The sequence below is a fragment of the Coenobita brevimanus genome, chromosome 28 (genome assembly GCF_032717465.1).
Source record: "Coenobita brevimanus isolate Jiangsu-jjx chromosome 28, ASM3271746v2, whole genome shotgun sequence".
Classification (NCBI taxonomy): Eukaryota; Metazoa; Arthropoda; class Malacostraca; order Decapoda; family Coenobitidae; genus Coenobita; species Coenobita brevimanus.
The window spans coordinates 5,507,928-5,528,854 of record NC_136981.1 but is presented as its reverse complement, the minus strand read 5'-3'; the positions used below and the strand labels follow the sequence as shown (position 1 = coordinate 5,528,854).

Below are 20,927 nucleotides of genomic sequence, written 5' to 3'. Positions count from 1 at the left end.
AGGAGGGGAAGGGAGCTGAGAATAAGGGTGAGGAAAGAGGAGGGGGGGAGGGGGGAAGCCTTGAGAATGCAGCTTGGAGGAAAGGAGAAGTTGAGGAGGAGTTTGTGGTAGTGAAGAATGGAAGAGTCGAGAGGTAAACTGCCAGGCATAATGGAAGGAGTGAGAAATGGTGCTAACGGGGTGAAAAGGACGGAGGGGAAGAGTGCATGAGAGAGAGAGAGAGAGAGAGAGAGAGAGAGAGAGAGAGAGAAGGAGGGGGGAAAGGAGAAGAAAAGAGAAGAGAAGGAAAGCGAAGGGAAGGCCAAAGAAGCAATGGAACAAGTGACGATTGCACAGGGTGAGGGACAGAAAAGGTCAAAGTGTGAGCAAGACTGAGCAGATGTGGACATGAGCGGTGTAGTGCTGGAGAGGATGTACTGAGGGACGCGTGGTGGAGGGGTGAGGACGGGGTTTAATTGGTGGAGATGAGGGTTAATTGGTGGAGGTGGGCTGGCAGATGGTACAGTACCTACACATACTCGTATACATAGACACATACACAGCTTGCACACATCCATCCATACATACATACACACACATATATATATAAACACATATTCATACACACAAATAGCCCCCCCTTCCACACACACACTAGAAACAAAGACAAGAGGCTTGAAGGTTGGCATTCTGTGGTCACACACACACACACACACACACACACACACACACACACACACACACACACACGTTTCTGTGTAAAGTGCTTGCCTTAGGTGATATATGCTGTTGTCTCTCTTGTGACAAGCACTCCCACACACCCCGCCACGTCCTATCCTGAAGGGACATAAACACCAGCAAAGCCTTTTAAGCACCTACTGGCATGAATATAAGCACCACACACAGGCTTACCACACACCATATCATCATTTACCGCCTCACCACACTCCACCTCACTACACACCACCTCATCACACACCACATCACCAGACACCATCTAACCACACACCACATCCTTTCACCTGCTTGCCTCCCACAACATTTACCAGCTCCCACCACACACCATTTCACATCATCTCCTACCACACACCACCACACACCACTTCACCATACATTTGCTGCCACAACATACCACCTCCTTTCACCACCACAACCCAACAGTAAATGGGCAGCATAACGCACATTGCCTTGCACCAAACAGCCATCACCAGACACCACTTTTCGGCACACACCACTCGCAACACACCACTTCTCATCACACAACCTCTCATCACACACACATAACCGTCACACAGTATTTCACCATAAGCGTCTATTATCACACATCACTAACAACACCTCTCCCGGCTACACCTAAAGCACATATCACATATATTATACAATTGGATGTACATTCCATTACATCCACATAAACCGAGCATATATCAGCATTCACATACAAGACAACATACATGAAGACGAATATGCACGAGCACGCTAATAAAAGCATCCTTCCTCTACGTAACACTAACATAAACAGTGCCTCTGATATATAAACACACCTATGCAGCTAAACTTTTAGGAATTAAAGCGAATGGGGAAACTCTAAATCAGCAAGGTCTGTTTGCGGATGGCATATTGCTTTGTGGTAATTAATTACGTACAATATCCAAAGCTGAAGGTGAGCAACTGAGGTGTTTTCTTCTATTTTTAAGAGCTAAGTATTAAGAGAAAATCACACTCTTATGCCTACCCAATTACACCACCAACATATTTTAGTCTGCTCTCTGTGACTACGTATTTCTTGTTTTTTTATTATCTCTAAACGATTTCATTCTGTTTAGGCGAGATTTTTTGGACTCTGGGGGAGAGATATATCCTTCATTAATCCCTTCACAGTTGGAGGCCCCCGTAAATTACATTAAATCATCTACTTGAAAGAAAGAAAAAAATATATATATCGTCGCTGTGTGGTTAAAGTTGACAACAGTTTCATTTACTCGAGCTCTTGACTCCAGTATATTCAGAAATTATATCACAAACAGCCTCATTCATTGATTCCTCTTGAGATGGGAAGTTGTAGCTAGACTAACAAATATATGACGGTGTAGTAAGTCGTATTATATTCATTTTCCTTATATAGCACAAAACTTGAACCAAACTTGAACATTAAGTCGTAGCTGAGCGAAATTCAATGAGCCCTTGGTAAGTGGTTCGAATGGGTTTCCTTGGTCACTAGTCAAACTGTCCCTCCAGTCTGACTACGCTTGGACAAGGATTGAGCTGAAACGTTGAAGGGATATTCGGGTAAAAAGATAGATACCCCCCCCCAAAAAAAAAATGGAAAGGAAAAAAGAAGGAAAAAGGAAAAGAAAAGAAATGAGAGAAATTTTAAAGAAAAAAGAGGAAAGAAAAAAGAAAGAGAAAAAAGAGACGAAAGAAAAAAAAGGGGGGGGGAAGAGAGGAAAGAAAAAAGACAGGAAGGGAAGAAAGGAAAGAAAAAAAGAGAAAGAAAAAAGCCGCCGGACGAACCATGCCGCTGGCTTTTAACTACAAAAGACTTTTATAGCCTCTTGACTCGAAGGAGATAATGCAGCGTGAAATGATTCTTTTAAATCCTATTTTTCATACTAAAATTTAAGGTACAGGTGTCGTCAGTAATCCGCTAGCAGATAGGAGGTTCAGATCAATTTGAGCCAAATATAAAACCCTTCCATCCATCTTGAAGACTCGTGGTTGGTTTAGTAAGATTTCATAGAGTTTTCACAGTTTTTTGAAAGTGTCAAAGAAATACTGATTGGAACTGTACAAAGACAAACTTTATCCCATTCCACGGCATCTACTACAGATTTCAGGGCGTTTGCATCACCAACAAGCCAAGTGCATCATATCAAGCAACACCATCTAATGGCAGAAAAAAAAACATATCTCCCAGCTTAGGTCTATTAACCAGAAAAAAAAATAAATAAATAAGAGAGGTTAAAAATAAGGCGAAATCTTGTCCCCAGTTCTGCCAGGATTGCCAAAATAATTCTGTGGATGAAATATTTGAATGTAACTAGCGCATTAAGCAAACGTATTACCATTAATGAGGCGCTGAACTGAATATTGTGGAGGATTAAATCTATAAGCGGATTAAGATTGATCTCTTGAGCCACAATCCCAAGGGCTTCGTAGTAATATTATTCCCGAACTTTTTACGTCAGTGAATAGCAGAAGTAGAGAAAAAAGGCAAGAGAAAATAGAAATAGGAAAATGTAAATAGCTGAGTGGTTTGTGAGATTTTTACTCTGCTATCTATTTCACTTTTTCAGACTGAGGGCCCTATTATTATTTCCTTTCTTGCAACTACCAGACGATTTTATTCAGCTTAGGGGAGAGGGGGGGATTTGTATTGATCCCTTAACTGCTAGAGGTCCTTCAGAGAGTATTAAAACAGATCTTCTAGTGGTAACAAACTTAAACCTGTAAATTGCATCACCAGGTTCAAGTGCTTTGAATTTTCATGACGAAGCCCTTCAGTGATTGATTGTGTTCACCACTTCACTGAGAGGTCCTTCCCAGCCGAGAGAGGTCCTAAATAAATAAATAAACAAAATAAGCATGTGTGTGTGTGTGTGTGTGTGTGTGTGTGTGTGTGTGTGTGTGTGTGTGTGTGTGTGTGTGTGTGTGTGTGTGTGCCAAGGGTTCTCCAAGAAGTACCACAAATTCAGTGTTAATAATGTGTTGAGGGAGGGTCGATTCAGCACTTAATTTCTTTGCATCTCAACGAAAACAATCCTCAGCCTCCTGTGTCTTAGTAGGAAGGTATAAAGGTCACCAAAAAAATTAAATGGTAATCGTTCTTATAACCCTCGTGTTCTGGATTCATGTACTCGTCAGCATCACAGGTAAAGGTGACTGTGAAAGAAGAGAATGTGGGTCAAACTAGAGTCAGCTGGCATCTTAAAAAGAGAGAGAGAGAGAGAGAGAGAGAGAGAGAGAGAGAGAACAGCTACTGTGTAAATGTCCTTAAGCTACTGTACATATCTAGTTTCTGACGCACCCTACCTTCTTCCCGCACACGCATATGTCAGTCCCTCCCTACCTCGGGCAATTTGGCTCTCCAGGTGAAGGACGACAAAGAGCGAGGGCGAAGGAGAGACACTGAGGAAACAAGATTAAGGGAGGAAGCAGTAAAGAGCAGGAGGGGAATCAAGGAGGAAGATTTAGGTGGATATACCGTGAGGAGGAGGATTTAGATGTGAGGAGACGTGGTGATGAAGCTTAAACCACCCTATATGGTATTTAGCTGTTGTGTTTTGTTGCAGATAACGCCAGACGATTTTATTCAGCTGAGAGTGGGTCATGGGAGCCTGAAAGTGTTAAAGACTCCATAAAACATAGAGATAACTCAGCCCTGTCTCTACCATTCTCCTTTTTCTCATACTCCTGTTACTTTCCTTAAAGCAAATTAAAGAAGGGTTACAGAAATGAACAGGGAACAGAAGACTACCAGGTAAACACTATATCTTGAGCCTAGTAATCTTGTAAGAAAATAATCGCCTGAATAGAGGATTAATATAAAAAATAAGACATTCTCGTGTAAAAAGGATCAGTTAACCTCCACAGAATCATGCAACTGCTACAAATGAACCCCCACAGAGCCGAAAGAATCCCCTGCCTAGAATCATACAACCTCTTAGAATCATACAGTCACTTAGAATCATACATCCAAAGAGTAATAAACACCTCAAATTATACAGCTTCGAGAATCATGCAGGCCCAATTTCCATGAAGCCTTCCAGAATCACACACTCCATAGAATCATACAACCCACACAGAATCATACAGCCCCACAGAATCATTCAACCCCATAGAATCAAACAACCTCACACAGAATCATACAACCCACACAGAATCATACAACCTCAGAATCAGACAACCTCAAAATCATACAACCTCAGAATCATACAACACCAAAGAATCACACAATCCTACAGAATTATATAAGGCATCAAAAATCCCTCCTTCACCTCCCCCCCTCCAGCCATACAAGAGGGATTACCAAAGGGATTTAAAGAGATGAAGAGCCGCAGATGAGAGACGGGACCAGGGCTGAACTGGAATGATTGAGATGGAGGGGGGGCGGAGGGGGAGGAAGGGTGGAATGATGGGGGTGGAGGGCGGCGGCGACCCTGAGTGGCCTGGTTCACTACCCAGCTGTCTCGATCAGACCCCCCCCCCACTCTCCCTCTCCTCACCCCCTCCCCTCCTTCTCTCCTTCCCATCCCTCTCTATTTTCTTACCACTCTTCTTCAACTTTCTCCTGTTCTCCTTGCACTTTCAGCCTCTCCTCCTTTGCTCTTCTTCATTTTCCTCCCATCTCTCTCTCATTCCAACCTCTTCTCCCCTTCCACTTCCCGTCTTCTTCATCTTTCTTCCATTCCCCCCCCCCTCATTCTTAACCTCTTCCTGCTTTCTCTTCCCCCTATTCTTCATCTTTGCCCCAGTCTCGTCTCTTATATTGCTTGTTTCCCCTCCCTCCCCCTTTCACCGCTTTCTGCTTGTTTACTTTCTTCTCCCACCTTCCTCTCTTCCTCTCCCTTTCGCCCCAGACTTCCCTCCACTTTCTTCCATCGTTTTCCTCCTCTTCTCTACCCTTTTTCCTACCATTCCCCTCCAATTTATATTCTTTTCCTTATTCTTCTCTCTCATTCACCTTCCACCTTTGTTTTCTTTCATTCTTCTACCTTTCCTGCTATCCCTCTCCACCTTCGTCTTCTAACCCTCGTTTCCTTTCAATCTTTTTCCTTCTTTTCCCTTAATTACCCACTACCCTCTTCCTCTCGTCGTTCATTTTCCCATTTTCCCTTCTCTCATTCCTCTTCCTCCCGACCCATTACAACCTTCCCACTTTTCCTTAATTCATCTGTATTCACTCCACCTTCCTCATTCTCCTCTTACATCTTTCACCCTTTCCCATTCCATCTCTCCCTTTCTTCTACCCTCCTTACCCTCTCCTCCTCACTTTCCTCTATGTCCCTTTCCTCTCATCTCCGTCCCCAATCTCCTGTGTGACCTCCAATCCCTCTCTCTCTCTCTCTCTCTCTCTCTCTTTCCTCCCCTCCCCTCCATCCCCTCTTCCATCCCCCCTCCCCTACCTAGAACTACTGGCCTTGCATCGACCTCTCTCTCTCTGCCCCAGTGCTCTCTTTTCCTCTCCTTCCTCCCGACTCCCTCCTTTCCTCTCTCACCCCTCCCTCCCTCTTTCTTCCCCCTTTCCGTCCCTCCTTCTTTTACACCCCCCCGGCTTCCTCCCTCCCTCTCTTCCCTTACCCTCCTCCTCCCTCCCTCTCTCACTCACTCAGCGCTCATTCCTCTCTCTTTCTTTTCTTTTAATTTTGTTTTCTGCCTTGTCACTCCTACTGCATTTTTTCATCCTCACTGTGACTTTGCATTCCTTCACATTCTGCTCTTTTCTATCCATATTTTTCTTTCAGTACTCTTTTCCTGATGCTTTTCTTTTATTCCTCCTTTCTCTCTTACATTCGCCTTCCATTCAGTGTCTCTCAAATTCCTATTCTATTATTTCTTTTATTTTCTGTCAATGTTCAACCATTATTTTTTCTCTTACATTTCCATCCTGTTTTCGCTAAATTTTCTTCAGCACCTCTTTCTTATTATTCTTTTCTTTTTTAATATCTGTTTGACTTTTCTACTTGTCATGGTTTTGTTCTTTTTCTCTTTTCCATAAATTTATTAATCACTCCCACCTTCTTCGTTTCTCTCATACTGTCTCTCAATATATTCTTCATTCCTCTTTCATCTGTCTTTCTGTCCGATTTGTATTTGCAGTTTCATTCCCTTATTTGTTTCATTAGTGTAATTGGATATCCAGTGACGTTAATATTGGCCATGTGGAAGAATTGTTTGCTAATACTGAAACTTTGTGTGTGTGTGTGTGTGTGTGTGTGTGTGTTTTAATTATGGTAATGCTGAAATAATTTTCATTATCGAGATAGAACAGCTTCCTTGCAGTAAACACATAATTCTTCCTTTTACTTTTATTGTTTCTCTGTCTGTACCCTTCCTTTGCAGTTTATAAACATTACCACTAATTTGCTTTCCTTATCTTCATTATATTTTCACTTCTCCCTTTGTAAATCTCTAGTCTTTAGTAAATTTCCTCTTCCTCTCCATGTTTTTGTATCCTTCCCATCCCATTAATCCTTCATAATTAGAGACATGGAATGGAAAGTCTGCGTCAAATGGCAACACAAATGAAACGAACAATGCATAATCTGATTCACGGAGCTATAAAATTCGTCATTCATAAGAGTAAAGGTGTTAAAGTTAGATGAATTAGGATCTGTGGTTTTGTATGACATGATTTTAAGCCATCAATCACTCTTGGAAATATGGAAAATATACGTGGAAAGTAGGGACGTCCCTTATGACTTTGCATTGTCCCCCCAGCATCAGCCTGAGCTTTCCATATTTTTACCTGCTCTCCTTTTCCTTCCCTTTCCTCCTTCCCAACTTCTTACTTTCTTCCCTCCTTGTTCTTCTCTTCTCTCCCTACCTTCTACCCCTTCTTTCCTTCCTTCCCTCCTTGTTCTCCCTTTCTTCCTTCCCTTCAACACCTTCCTTCCTTCCTTCTCTTTTCCTTCCTTCCTTCTCTTTTCCTTCCTTCCCTCCTTGTTCTCACTTTTTGCCATCCCATCATCTTCCATTTTCAACCCTACTTTTCTCTTCCTGCTTTTCCTCCTTTACGCCCTTTACTTCTTTCTTTCTCTTTCTCCCTTCCTCCCTTCCTTCCTTTTCTCCATCCTGCATTCCCTGATCTTTCTTCCATCCCTTCTCCCCCTTTTCCTCCCTTCCTTTCTCCCCTTTTCCCCAGACTTCTTCCTTTCTCTCTATTCTCTTTTAACCTACTATAGTTCCCTCTGACCATGGTTCCCCTCCCCTTAACGTACCCTTTCTCATCCTCCCTTTCTTCCTTGTTATGTCCCTTCCCTCCTCCTCTCCAATTTCTGATTTACCCAAGTTCCCCCTTCGCCTCCACCTTTCCTTTTCCATTTTCTTTTTCTCTTTACCTTCCATCACATTGTTTTCATATCCAACTTGCGCTTCATGTCTTTTGTCTTTCCCCCGCCCTCTCTCTCTCTCTCTCTCTCTCTCTCTCTCTCTCATTGCGTCCGATAATATCTTTCCGCATCATTTTCAGCCCCAGCTCTACACTGGTCTTATCTCTGTGCCTTTATCAGCTTAGTTATCTGCTGCCACTATCATCATTTTCAGTCTCCCCTTCCTCACCATATTCCTATTTAATTCGCCCTCTTCTTTGTTATTATTTTCTCATTAGTCTTATCTGCGTCTCTTTATCAGCTCTCCTAACCTCTAGTCTCCTGTGCTTTCCTAGGCCCTCTTGTAAGCTCACGTCTCCCAAGCTCGCCTGTTCTCGCATTCTAAAGTCTCCTAAGTTCACGTCTGAGCTCTCTTTTCCTAAGCTCTCGTCTTCTAAGCTCGCATCTCTTAAGTTCTCGTCCCCCTAAGCTCACATTTCCTAAGCCTACGTCTCCCGAGCTCTTGTCTCCTAAACTCTTCTCTCAGGCACTCGTCTCCTCAGCTTACGTCTCCTAAGCTCACATTTCCTAAACTCACATCCCCTAAACACATGTCTCGAAAGCTCTTTTAAGCTCTCGTCTCGGAAACTCTCCTAATCTCACATATCCTAAATTGTACTAAGCTCTCCTAAACTCACGTATCCTGAGCTCTCCAAGTCTCTCGTCTTCTAAGCTCACATACAATAAATACGAGCACAGTCTCTCTCTCTCTCTCTCTCTCATTCTCTCTCTCTCTCTCGTCCCCGCAAACGATTTATATTTTGGGGAAACTTCATTAGACCTCTTGTCTGCCTCGCTCCCTCTGTCTATCTGTCAGGTTGGATTTGCTCTCTCTCTCTCTCTCTCTCTCTCTCTCTCTCTCTCTCTCTCGTTCTTTCACTTCCGTTTGGTCTCACTCGCTGTTTCTCGAACTCCCTTTTTCTGTCACTCTCCCTTGTTTTCACTACCTCACCTCCCTCGTTTTCACTTCCCCCCCCCTCTCTCTCACTCTGACTTTTTTGCTCACACTCACATTTCCTCTCTCACTCCCTTTCCCACTCATTCTCTCTCCAGCGCAATCTCCCTCCCCCCTCTCTCTCCCTCGCTTTTACTCCCACACACTTTACCTTCCCTCATTCACTCACTTTCCTTCCTCTCTCCCTCTCACTTCCTCTCCCACTCCACCCTCTTACATCTTCCTGCATTTCCTCTTCCTGTCTCCTGCTCCCTCTCTATATGCATTACCGCTTAAAACCATGACATCACCCCTTGGATTTTCGTGTCCTCATTTTAACCTCTCCAGCACAAGACGGTCATTTCTCTTAAATCTTTTCACTTGAGAGAGTATTTTTACATGAGACCCTGGGATTGACTGGGATTAAGCTTTGTATACCTTGGAGTTTGAGGGGGATTAACTACTCATGTTCATCATCATTATCATTATCATCATCATCATCATCATCATCACCATCATCATCATCATCATCATCATCATCATCATCATCATCATCATCATCATCACCATCATCACCATCACCATCATCTTTATCATCATCACCCTTGTTTCCTCCTTGGAAGCCCTGATCATGAGTTGCTAAAGCTTCGCCAGACAAAGAAGTTTTAATGATTTTATTTATTTATTTATTTACTTATTTATTGCCTTCAGACGACTCTATTGAGCTTTAGGGAGACTCTTGTAGAGGTATTAGGAAGGCTCTGTTGTTATTCTTGTCTTTATTTATTTTCCACATTACATCCCATTTTCCTCTTGTCTATTACTGATACACACGACGTTGATATAAAAAAGACAGCAACAACATCCAGAAGAATAATAGGGCTTAATAGGCGAAATAAGCCAGCGAGATAGAGGTGTTATGGCGTCTTTTACACCATCGCGAATTCGCCTCACTGTCTGACGTGTTGATGTATGGAGTGTGGCTCAGATATTGTATTTACTCTAGCGAAAGATGGATTTTGTATACGTTTATGTGCTATATGGACTTGAGTGATGTATAAGTCATTGTTTGGCCTATTTCTCCCCACCTGTACTTTATTTTTCCTTGTTTCTTGATTCTGTCCTGCCCCATCCCTAAAAAGGTTAAGAAAGGTCGATAGCACCTTTTCCTTAGCGATTTATTTTGCTTATTACGTCTTGTTATTTTCCTCTGTGTTATTCAAACCTTCCTCATAGCATCATACTCTTCATGGATAACGTACAACATAATAACCAGCTGTATCCAAAAATAAATCGCAAAGGAAGAGATGTTAGGGAGCCTCCTTAAGCAACAAGAATTCGAGCCTAAGTGTATTTGAAGAGTTACCCCTCCATTTCCCTTCTCCAACCCCCGTGGTGATCTTAGATAAGCCTATTATTGCACAGAGATTCTCGTAGTTAAGAATTTTGATAGATATGGTGTGGATCTCTGTGTGCCTAGTCTGTTTTTCCATTATTTTTTTTTTTCATATCTTTACTACCAATAGAGGAATTATATACATGTTCTTATTACCTCTCCTCTTTTAGCCCCCGTGGAGGAAATCTTAGACAGGCGTGGGGTCTCATTTCACTAACCTTATAACTTTTATTTGATATGGTGGGTTTCTGTGACAATTTTTTTTTTTTTTTTAAACCGCGGAATTATATATATGTTTTTATTTCTTCTCCTCCTTCAGCTCCCGTTGTGGAGATCATAGACGAGCGTGGCGCCTCAGTGCACGAGAAGTTCTACAAGACAGGCAGCACCATTGAACTGAAGTGCACGATCAGCCAGATGCCCCAGGCCCAGACCTTCATCCTCTGGCGACACGGGGACCACATGCTCAACTACGATACCTCACGTGGGGGCATCAGGTGGGTTAGTAGTAGTAGTATAGTAGTAGTAGTAGGTGGTGGTGGTGGTAATAACAGCAACAGCACCAGCACAAGCAGCAGCATCAACAACAACAACAACGGTGGTAGTAGTAGTAGTAGAAGTAGTAGTAGTAGTAATAGTAGTAGTAATTTTGCCAGTCATATTTCTTGCATCATAACTATGTACACACAATTTTGTACTAAAATTGAAAAAAAAAAAAAAAAAAAAAGGAAGTACATCATCATAAAAAGAGATGAATTGCCTCAGCGAATATTTCTCACATTTCCTAGAACCAGAAGTCAGAAATAGCAGCATTTACGTCCACAGCTGCAATCCCTCGACGTGAAAGGGATTTTTTGGGATCAGTCAGTGCAAAAATGACCCTGTTAGCAGCAAATGGCGTCATGCGTTTATGTGTAATGGGGCAAACGCCTGAGCTGCATAAACCATTGCGACAGCGGGACAATGGGTTATAGTCGCGCTGTAAACACGTGAAATGTGATTACTGTAGGGTTACGGGCATTGAAAATTGATTCATTCCATTGCCATAAATGTAAACACACTATAAACACGGAAATATTATTGTTGGACAGCTGTAAAAGTAAACATAAATGGATTTCATTGTGATATCCTGTATATAGAGAGACTGTGGGCATGGGAAATAGGCCTATAGTTACGCGAGAGAGAGAGAGAGAGAGAGAGAGAGAGAGAGAGAGAGAGAATTTTATTGCTATAAATGCAAGTCACAGTAATCACGGAATATATTTGTTTTATATATAGTTGGGGAAAAATTGCTGAATCAATTTATTGCCATAATTATAGAAACACTTCAGTCAGGAGCTATATTTGCTGAATGATAACGAACATAAACGAAAAACTGATCAATTTCATCCATCCATCCATCCATCCATCATCCAATCCTTCATTGCCCCATGAGGAGCGTAGGGGCCCGGGGCTAGGCAGTTGGCCCCGACATTTAAGATGAGAGTGACCAGCCTCACTCATCCCAGAGTATCATTGCATGAGCAATCAACCCCAACCATCCCTTGGATATAAACCTTCACTGGCTCAGTCCGATTGGAGCACAATAATTACCCACTAAACCACCTGGCGCCAAAGTTTGGTTATATGGTTACCACCCAGCGTAGTAAATGGTTTCCTGAGGTACAGGAAACTATTTGGCTTGTCACTCAGTGTAGAGTCACCCACAGGCAGAAGGAAGAGGAAAGAATGAAAGAAAGAAAGACAGAAGAGGGATTGTAATGTCACCCGTAGGCAGAAGGACAAGGAACGAATGAAGGAAAGAAAGACAGAAGAGGACAGAAGGAAAGAAGGATGGAGGAGAGGAAAGGGCAGACACCCGACAGCAGCACTACACTGAGTGAGTGGATGGTGAGCGCCCCCACCTACCACATAAATTTCATTGCCATAAATAAAGAAAAGCTGTAGAAGTGGAAAATTGTGATTGATGTGTTGTTGCGGACATAAATAACGATCCAGCTCATTATCTTAAATATGAAGAACCTGTGAAAATAATAATAATAATAATAATAATAATAATAATAATAATAAGCATAACAATAATAATAATGATAATTGTTATTCACTTGCGAATCAAAATACAAATTCATATAATTGCTGGAAATATGAAGAGAGCAATCAGTGACCTTTGGATCCCATTGAAGCCATTTCAGAGCCCAGCCAATTTTCCATAATTGTTAAACCAAAAAGTGGGGCGTTCTTTTTCATTTTTAGATCTATGTGTCAACTATTTCAGTCCCAATTGGAGTAGAAATGATTCTGCTCTGTAATTCAAGATAATCTGAACGTAAGGGGGAAATGCAAGCAGTTTTTGTTTTGTAAATCATCAATACTCAGACAAGTTGGATATATGTGTGCAGTATCTTCGAGCAAAAGGAATAAGAGAATATGACCTAGCTCGAAATGAGGTCGTTCAACTTTCACTTCTCACAGTCTGGTCCCTTAATGATTATCTGACTTAACGACCCCGGTGGAATTAATAGACATAAGTCTATTTGAATTAACTAAAAGACCTAATTCGAAAGGGAGGTGAAAGTCCCAGACCCTCTCCTCCTAAAATAATAAGCCAGTAATGATTACCTGCTTTGATGGCCCTGTGTAGTCGATAAAATAAATTACTTTTACGAGCTAACCACGGCCTTACACGCCAGCTGAATGTAATATCCAGAAATAAACATATACATTATTTCCCAGCTTCCTTCTCCACCACATAGACGGACGTGCGCAGTTCAGTAATCGAGCCAAATATGTTAATTCCCAACGCCTCTTCAGTGACCAAGATGTTAGTAAGAATTAGACAACTTTCTTTACCCCTCCTTCCTATTTTTCCCTAGCTTTTACCTTCATTTTCTTAGCTCCTTCTTCCTTCCTCCCTTATTTTCTCCTTCCTTCCTCCTCAGCAGCGTATCCTTGTTCCTTTCTCCTTTAATTTCTCCTTCTTTCCTCCTTTATTTATTTTCTCCTTTCCTCCTCAGCAGAGTATACTTGTTCTTTCCTCCTTTACTTTCTCATTCCTTCTTTCTTTACTTTTTCATTCTTTCCTTCTCAACAGCGTATCATTGTTCCATCCTCTTTTATTTTCTCATTCTTCTCTCCCTCTCCCAACAGTGTCAAGACGGATATGAGCAGTTCCGTGATCGTGTCGACCCTCTTCATCGCCAACGCCGCCCCCAGCGACTCCGGCAACTACACCTGCTCCCTCGGCGACGTGGCCACCGGAAGCGTCTTCGTGCACGTCCTCAACGGTGGGTCCTGTTGTCCTCATTGCTCTCTGTTACTGTTATCTTCATTGGTCTCTGTTACTGTTATCTTCATTGGTCTCTGTTACTGTTATCCTCATTGGTGTCTGTTACTGTTATCTTCATTGGTCTCTGTTACTGTTATCCTCATTGGTCTCTGTTACTGTGGTCCTCATTGCTCCCTCACACTGTTATCTTCATTGGTCTCTGTTACTGTTGTTAATGATCGTTCTGTCCTCATTTTCACCTCTCTCTCTCTCTCTCTCTCTCTCTCTACACTTCGATCTCTCTCTTCTATTCACACCTCTTTCCTTTCTTCTCTCCATACTTCTTCATCCTCTCTCCTCTCCACACATTTTTCCATCCTCTCTCCTGTCCTTGCTTGTCAACCCCAGTTTCTCTCCACCTCTCTGTCTCTGTCTCTGTCTCTGTCTGTCTGTCTGTCTGTCTGTCTCTCTCTCTCTCTCTCTCTCTCTCCACTGATAGCAAAATGAAGCCTGCAGCCACTCGTTCCTCTCATCTCTCTCCACTTTCACTTCACTTCACTCTCTCTCTCTCTCTCTCTCTCTCTCTCTCTCTCTCTCTCTCCAATGATAGCAAAATGAAGTCTGGATCCACTCGTTCCTCTCTTCCCTCTCCACTTCCACTCCATTTCACCCTCACCAAAGTCAGACCCACTCCCCCCCCAAAAAAAAAAAAAAAAAAAAAATAGTACATATTAATTTGGAAGGGATCGGGTACATGAGTTTTAACCCCTTTAACCATAGGACAGTCTTTTTTTTTTTTTTTTTTTTTTTTTCATATCCAGCTTTTTTTTTTTCAGCTTAAGTTGGATTTTTTGAAGCTGGGTTAAATGGAGCTTTCACTTATCCATTTACTTCGATATGTCTCTCTTATCGTCCTATAGAAATGATTGAAGGTGTTTATCGTAATATCACATGACTATTATCAGTTATTAGAAGTTAATAGCACTCATTTCTACTCCCTCTCACCATTCCTCTTTCCTCCCCCTTGTACTCTCGCTCCTTCCCTTGCTGTCATCTTTTTTTACACTCCTCACTTTTCATGTTCTCTCTTTGCCACCCTCATCTAGTCCTTTCCTCTCCCACCACCTCCTCCCTCTCTCCCTCACACACTCATCCACTTCGCCTCCCTCTCACCCTCCCCTCCCTCTCTCCCTCACACAGTCCCCTCCCTCTCTCCCTCTCACCCTTCCCTCACTCTCTCCCTTACATACCCATGCCGCCGCCTCCTCACCCCACCTCCATTACAAATGAACCCTCACTACCCGTTCACTCTTGCCCTGCCGTTCATTAAGCCAGGGACGTTCTTTTCAAGCTGCCCTTCCCCCTTTCCCTCTCTCAAATGATCTCTTTCGACCCCAGCAGAACGGCGACGCATTTTCTGTTTCATTTTTGCTATTATCGCTCTCGTTTTCATTCCTGTGATGTAGGGGTGACTGAAGGATTTATTTAGTGCCTCGAGTTCAAAAAGCCTCTCAGTAATGTTATCCAGGATTTTAATACTAATAATAGTAGTAGTGGTAGTAGTAATAGTAGTAGTAGTAGTAACAGTAGTAGTAGTAGTAGTAGTAGCAGAAGCAGTAGCAACAACAGCAGCAACAGTGGAAGCAGGGGTGATGATAATAATAATAATAATAATAATAATAATTATTATTATTATTATTATTATAATGCTGTAATAGTAAAGTCCCTGGAATTAGAGGGATAACTCCTCCTAAATGACAGTTGCAGAAGTAATTCCCATGTCATTTGCTGCTCTTTACACCATTTGTTTTAATAAGTGTCATCTCTACTTTAATTTTCGACGTATCATGTTCTGTCAAATTTTTATAACCCAAGCCATGCAATTCTTCAGCCAGATGTGTTACCCTCGCTTTATTTTCACAGTATTAAAAAAAAGGGAGGGATTTTTGTTTTACCTATATCATATAACGTTTTAGCCAGACACATAATCATTCTCAAATTTCAAGTTATTGTCAGAAAAAAAATAAAAATGCATATATATATATGGCAAATTAGCTTCATCTAAACTATATTACGCATTATCCAGACAAGTTGCCTCTCTCTCTCTCTCTCTCTCTCTCTCTCTCTCTCTCTCTCAAAACCCATCAGAATTATCGCAAACCAATTTCACCTAAAGTATGTACCTCTTTCGCCGGGCATGTAGTTAAATTCTTTGCTCTTTTCGTCTGTCCACTAATTCTAATGTAAAAAGCGAAGCATAAAAAATACCCAGCAGTGCATACGAGCCTCAAATACCGTAAATACTTCTCTCTTGCAATTTTCTTTCATCCACTGATTCGAAGGCAAAAGTATGACATCAAAAATATCAAGCAGTGTAAACGATTAGGGCTTCAAATAACGTAACTCTTTCTCTCTGCTCGACATAGGCTTTAGTTTCTGCTATTTAGAATTTTCCAGGACCAGCGACCTGTCAGCAAATTAAGCCCTAAAACTGAGCTATTCATCCATTCTCATAAAACGAAGGGCCTAGCGTAAAACTTAGTTGTAACAGCTTAAAGGCCTAATCACACACTGCTTACACGTTCACTTATAAATCACCTGCTTATTTTCTCTCTTGTTTTTCAGGAGTGTATTGACCCCTGTCCTCCCTCTCTCTCCCTTTCCCTCACCCTCGCCCTTCTCTCCCTTCCTCTCCCCTTGTCTCTTCCCCTCACCCTCTTTCCTTCCCCCTCACTCACTGTCGCTTTCTTTTCTTTCCTTCGCCTCTTATTCTCACGCTTCCTTCCCCCTCTCTAATCCTCTCCTCCTTGTCTTTTCCTCCTACTCTTTCCTTCTCTCTCCCTGTCACCGTCTTTCCTTCTCTTCTTCTCTCACCATCTATCTCTTCTTCTTCCTCTCACACTTTTTCCGCCCCTTTCTCCCTCTTACACTCTTTCCCTCCGTTTCTTACCTTCTTGCTTTCCTACTATCTCTCACCCTCTCTCTCTCTCTCTCTCTCTCTCTCTCTCACCTTCTTTCTTTCCCCTCTCCTCTGACCCCTCATTCTTTCCCCCCCCCACACCTTACTCTTTCCCCATTTCACCCTCAACCATTCCCTCTCCATTTCACCCTTACCGTTTCCCTCCCTATTTCACCTCACCCATTCCCTCCCCTTCTCACACTCACTCCTCTTCCCATTTCACCCTCACCCATCATCCCCTTCCCATGTCACCCTCCACATCACACACATCCTCACTCTTCCCCTCTTCCTGGCAAACATCCGGCGACTGTGTAACACGATTTTTTGTTCCCTCACTTAAAATTCATCAAGGCTATTATTTTTCACCATCCTTGATTTTCTTATTAACCAGCATTGTATTAACCTCTGTTCTTCCCATCCCTCGACCGTCCTTTAATACTGACTATGTAGCACGACTGGAAGAGAAGGATTTGTGCCCCATTTCTTATAAATCACTTTCTCTTTTATTTTTTGACCAACTTTTATCTTTTATTTACTGCACATGCACCGATCTGTATTCCCCATTCTGTCTCTTGCCCGGCGGAAAACGACTATACAAAATGGATCGGGAGTGTAAGGATCTTTGCTTTTTTCCAGGTAAATCATCTACACTATTTTTTTTCACCACTATTTATCTTTTTTTATATATATCTCCGATTCACTGACCTCCATCCTCCTCCTACCCTCTCCTACGCAAAAACGTCTTTGTAAAACGGATCAGCGACTAACATTGTATTCTCTCACGTATAAATTATTTTGCGCTCTTATTTTTCACCATCCTTGAGCTTTTATTTGCTAACAGTTTTCTGACCCCCTTTTCCCCCCTTCTGCCCCTCCCTCAGGCGAACACCCGGCCGCCATGCAACACGGCTCAGGGACCAAGGACTTGTGCTCCCTGGCCCTGGTTCTCCTGCTGTCCTCGCTCACCACGTTGCTCCACCTTAGATGATCTCCTGGGTCCGACCACGTCACCACCTCACCACGCACTCACTAAGGGCCACATCACCACGCTGTTCAGGTCCAAGGTCTTCACACGATGCAGTTAAGGGCCCTACATGTTTCATTCAAGCCTGACAACGTACTTAAGGGCCCCACGTGGTAGATTATCCAGCTGCTTGATTCACTTCAGGGGCCCTCTACTAGGTAACACCCAAGCCGATCTTCACGCCACATACTTAAAGGCCTCACGACACGGTTACCTTGATTTCAGCTGTGTGAGGTAGGTACCAGTCTGTGCTTCAAACAGCTGGTCGGCTGCTGAGTGTGTCGTGGGTAAAGTTGGTAGAATATCGTGTTAATTTCTCGCAGTTTGACCCGTGGAATTGTTATGAAAAATGCCTGAAATTTATATACAGTAAATTACAAAATGAATGGAAACCAGCATACATAAATGGGGAAGAAGTACCAAAAACAATGACGTAGTGAAATGAAGTGACAAGTTTCAATTAAAGGGCGCTGGGAATCCATTTAGTATTTTCCGATTCAGAATTAACTGAGACATACTAATATGAGATATGAAGGAAAGACAAAAGTTTCACTGTTTGATGTGTCAGCATCTATATAAATCTTAGTGACAGAGGTTTTTATCTATGAACTAAAACATTCTTCTGCTCAATTGTGACTTAGATGTGAGAGTGCTATATAGATAAGCTAACTCGGTTTCAGAGTGTTCTTCCAAACTTTTCCTAGCATTGGTAAAGACAATGCCAAGTTCCCAGACTCACCAACCATCATTTGCTGACTCTTTGGTGGAGCGATGCCGTTGGTGAAACGAAATAAGAAAAAGAGGGGAAAAAATCATATGGGAAAATTCCCAAGTGAACGGTTATTGCTGAATTTTCTTTGCTGTCTTTTGGAGCGAAGATAAGCAGACTAAGGTGAGTAAAAAAGAGGAAGCAAACGATATGAGCAATACTTATAAGCTTAAAAATAATAGAAATGGTGGTGTGAAGTGAAATGAGGAAACGATAGTCAGATGAGAGTCAGAAAAAAAAGGCAGATGGAAATAATGAGTCAGCGAAGTTGTAGACAAAAAAGCAGATAAAAAAATGAAAGTCAGAGGAATTGCAGAAAAAAAGTTAAACAATGACGAGGAGTGATCGGAAAGCAGACAGAAAAAAATGAAAGGCAGAGAAGTGACAGAAAAACAAGAAGAAACAGAAAGAGTCAGGGGAGTTGTAGGGAAAAAAATGAAAAAAATGAAGATCAGAGGAGTGGTAGGAAAGAAAACAGTTGAAAAAAAAAATGGAAGTCAGAGCAGTGGTAGGAAAAACAGATGAAGAAATTAAAGGCAGAAGAGAAATAAGAATGACATTAAGAAGTGAATAAGAAGGAGAAAGCCCTGTAAACAAACTAGGTCAAAGAAGACAGGAGGATAAGGAAGGTACAGTACCAGTGGTCCTTTTAACAGTGAAGTGTGAAAACCGAGGAGACCCCCGTGAAACAACGAAGAAAATGGGCAACAGGTGGTTTCTGAAATGGGAATGGCGACTTTTTTGTCTCTTTTTTTCCGTTTTTTATTTTATTCTTGCTATCTCCAGACGATTTTATTTACCATGGAGTAGATTTTCGGAACTGGAGAGGTTAGACAGAGCCTCCAATAGCCCTTGACTACAAGAAATCCCCCTAAAGCCTAATTTAATCAACTGACACTAGCGAGAATATAGTGAAAAATACCTATGAGTGAATCCGTTGGATCAAGTGACGCATTTCTTTTTCTGTTCTCAGTTTTATTCAGCTTGAGATTTTCGGTAGTGGGGAAGGTACATTTACCCCTGACTAACTCCTACGCAAATGGAAGCCTCCCCTAAGCTAAGGAAGCCGCCTGGAGATGGCAAGCATCAAATAGAAAGTTCATCATCAGAGTGAAGAGGTAACACACACACACACACACACACACACACACACACACACACACACACACACACACACACACACACACACACACACACACACACACACACATACACAGGATGAAGCTGTATGGAACCCCCTAAATTCCTATGGCCTTGTGTGGAACAATTACAGGCAGTGGAGGATAAATTTAGCCTGCATATCACCTTACGTAACGCGTTCAGCACAATTGTTTACCTTCATGAGGGGGACTATACAGTATATGGCTATCACAGAAATTCGCTAGCTTGCCTGAAATTGGTAACATGACTTAAATAGGGTTTGAAATTGGAGACGTCTGAAATTAGGGACGACTGAAATTGTGAGCATGTCTGAAACTGGAAATAGGACTAATTGGGAACATGGCTGAAACTGGGTTTTGCAAATGGAGATTATTCTAAAATTAGGGACGACAGATTGGAAGCAACTAAAACTGGAGTTTGATTTGAAATTTGGGAGATATCTGAAATTGGGATTGGAAATTGGGGACTTGCCAGAAATTGGGGAGCTACTTAAGCTTTCATGATCTCTGGTTTAATCCCTTCAGTTCAGTGACGTATTATGTGCTAATTCTTGCTACCTCAGAGCGGTTAGATAAGAAAACTATTTGGGATTTGGTTTCTTTATTCTTAAGGGATTGATGAAAGCTTTACTTAATCTCTCCTATTCGAGAAAAAAAAGCCATGAACTGAATAAAATCGTCTGGTAGTCGCAAGAATAAAAATTAAATCACCTAACATAATGGGTTATAAATTTTATTGTATCTGATTTCTTTAAACTAGCCAGCCGGGGTCGCATTTTTATAAAGAATCCAAAATAACGATAATAATAATAATAGAAGACCTCCATAAACTTAACTGTATCATTATTATTTTGTTTTTTGCATTTTTTTCACGTTAATATTCACTCTGATTTGATTATAAAGTTTTTGGTGGCTGTATAAGCAAAGACAAAAGTAAAAACAAGCAGTCTTATAAACATCTTAAGTTTAGGAGGCTATATAACTACTGCCTCCATGGCTCTTATAACGCTGTGCAAGGAAACGACGAAGAGGGTATGTATATTTACTAGTAAATGTAATATTTGTAACAGCGGACGATCAGTGTACCAAGGAGAAGCCTGTATATATATGGGTGTATTTGTCAATGTAGTCTGCTCAGTAAAGAAACGTATCAGTAAATAAGAATGAGAAAAAACGGGCAGGGAATACAATGTCCTAAAGAGAAATATAATAATGTTGTGTTTCTGATCTGACGAGGAAAAAGAAAAGTTTATACAAGAAGAATATCCACTGTTGTTTTCCTAATTCACTTTGGAAATGCCTATCTATCTGTCTGTCTGTCTGTCTATCCCTCTGTCTATCTATCTATCTGTCT

General features: G+C 41.8%; 1 protein-coding gene across 1 annotated transcript in view; it reads left to right on the top strand.

Moving 5' to 3' along the window:
* Positions 1-17,608, top strand: part of LOC145394644 (uncharacterized) — a 67,049-nt gene extending 49,441 nt beyond the window's left edge. Inside the window, exons 7-9 of the mRNA XM_080268425.1 lie at positions 10,716-10,893; positions 13,544-13,680; positions 17,502-17,608. Of these exons, the coding sequence (XP_080124551.1) occupies positions 10,716-10,893; positions 13,544-13,680; positions 17,502-17,608 (422 nt within the window). The remainder of the gene's footprint in view (positions 1-10,715; positions 10,894-13,543; positions 13,681-17,501) is intronic.
* Positions 17,609-20,927: the final 3,319 nt, after the last annotated feature.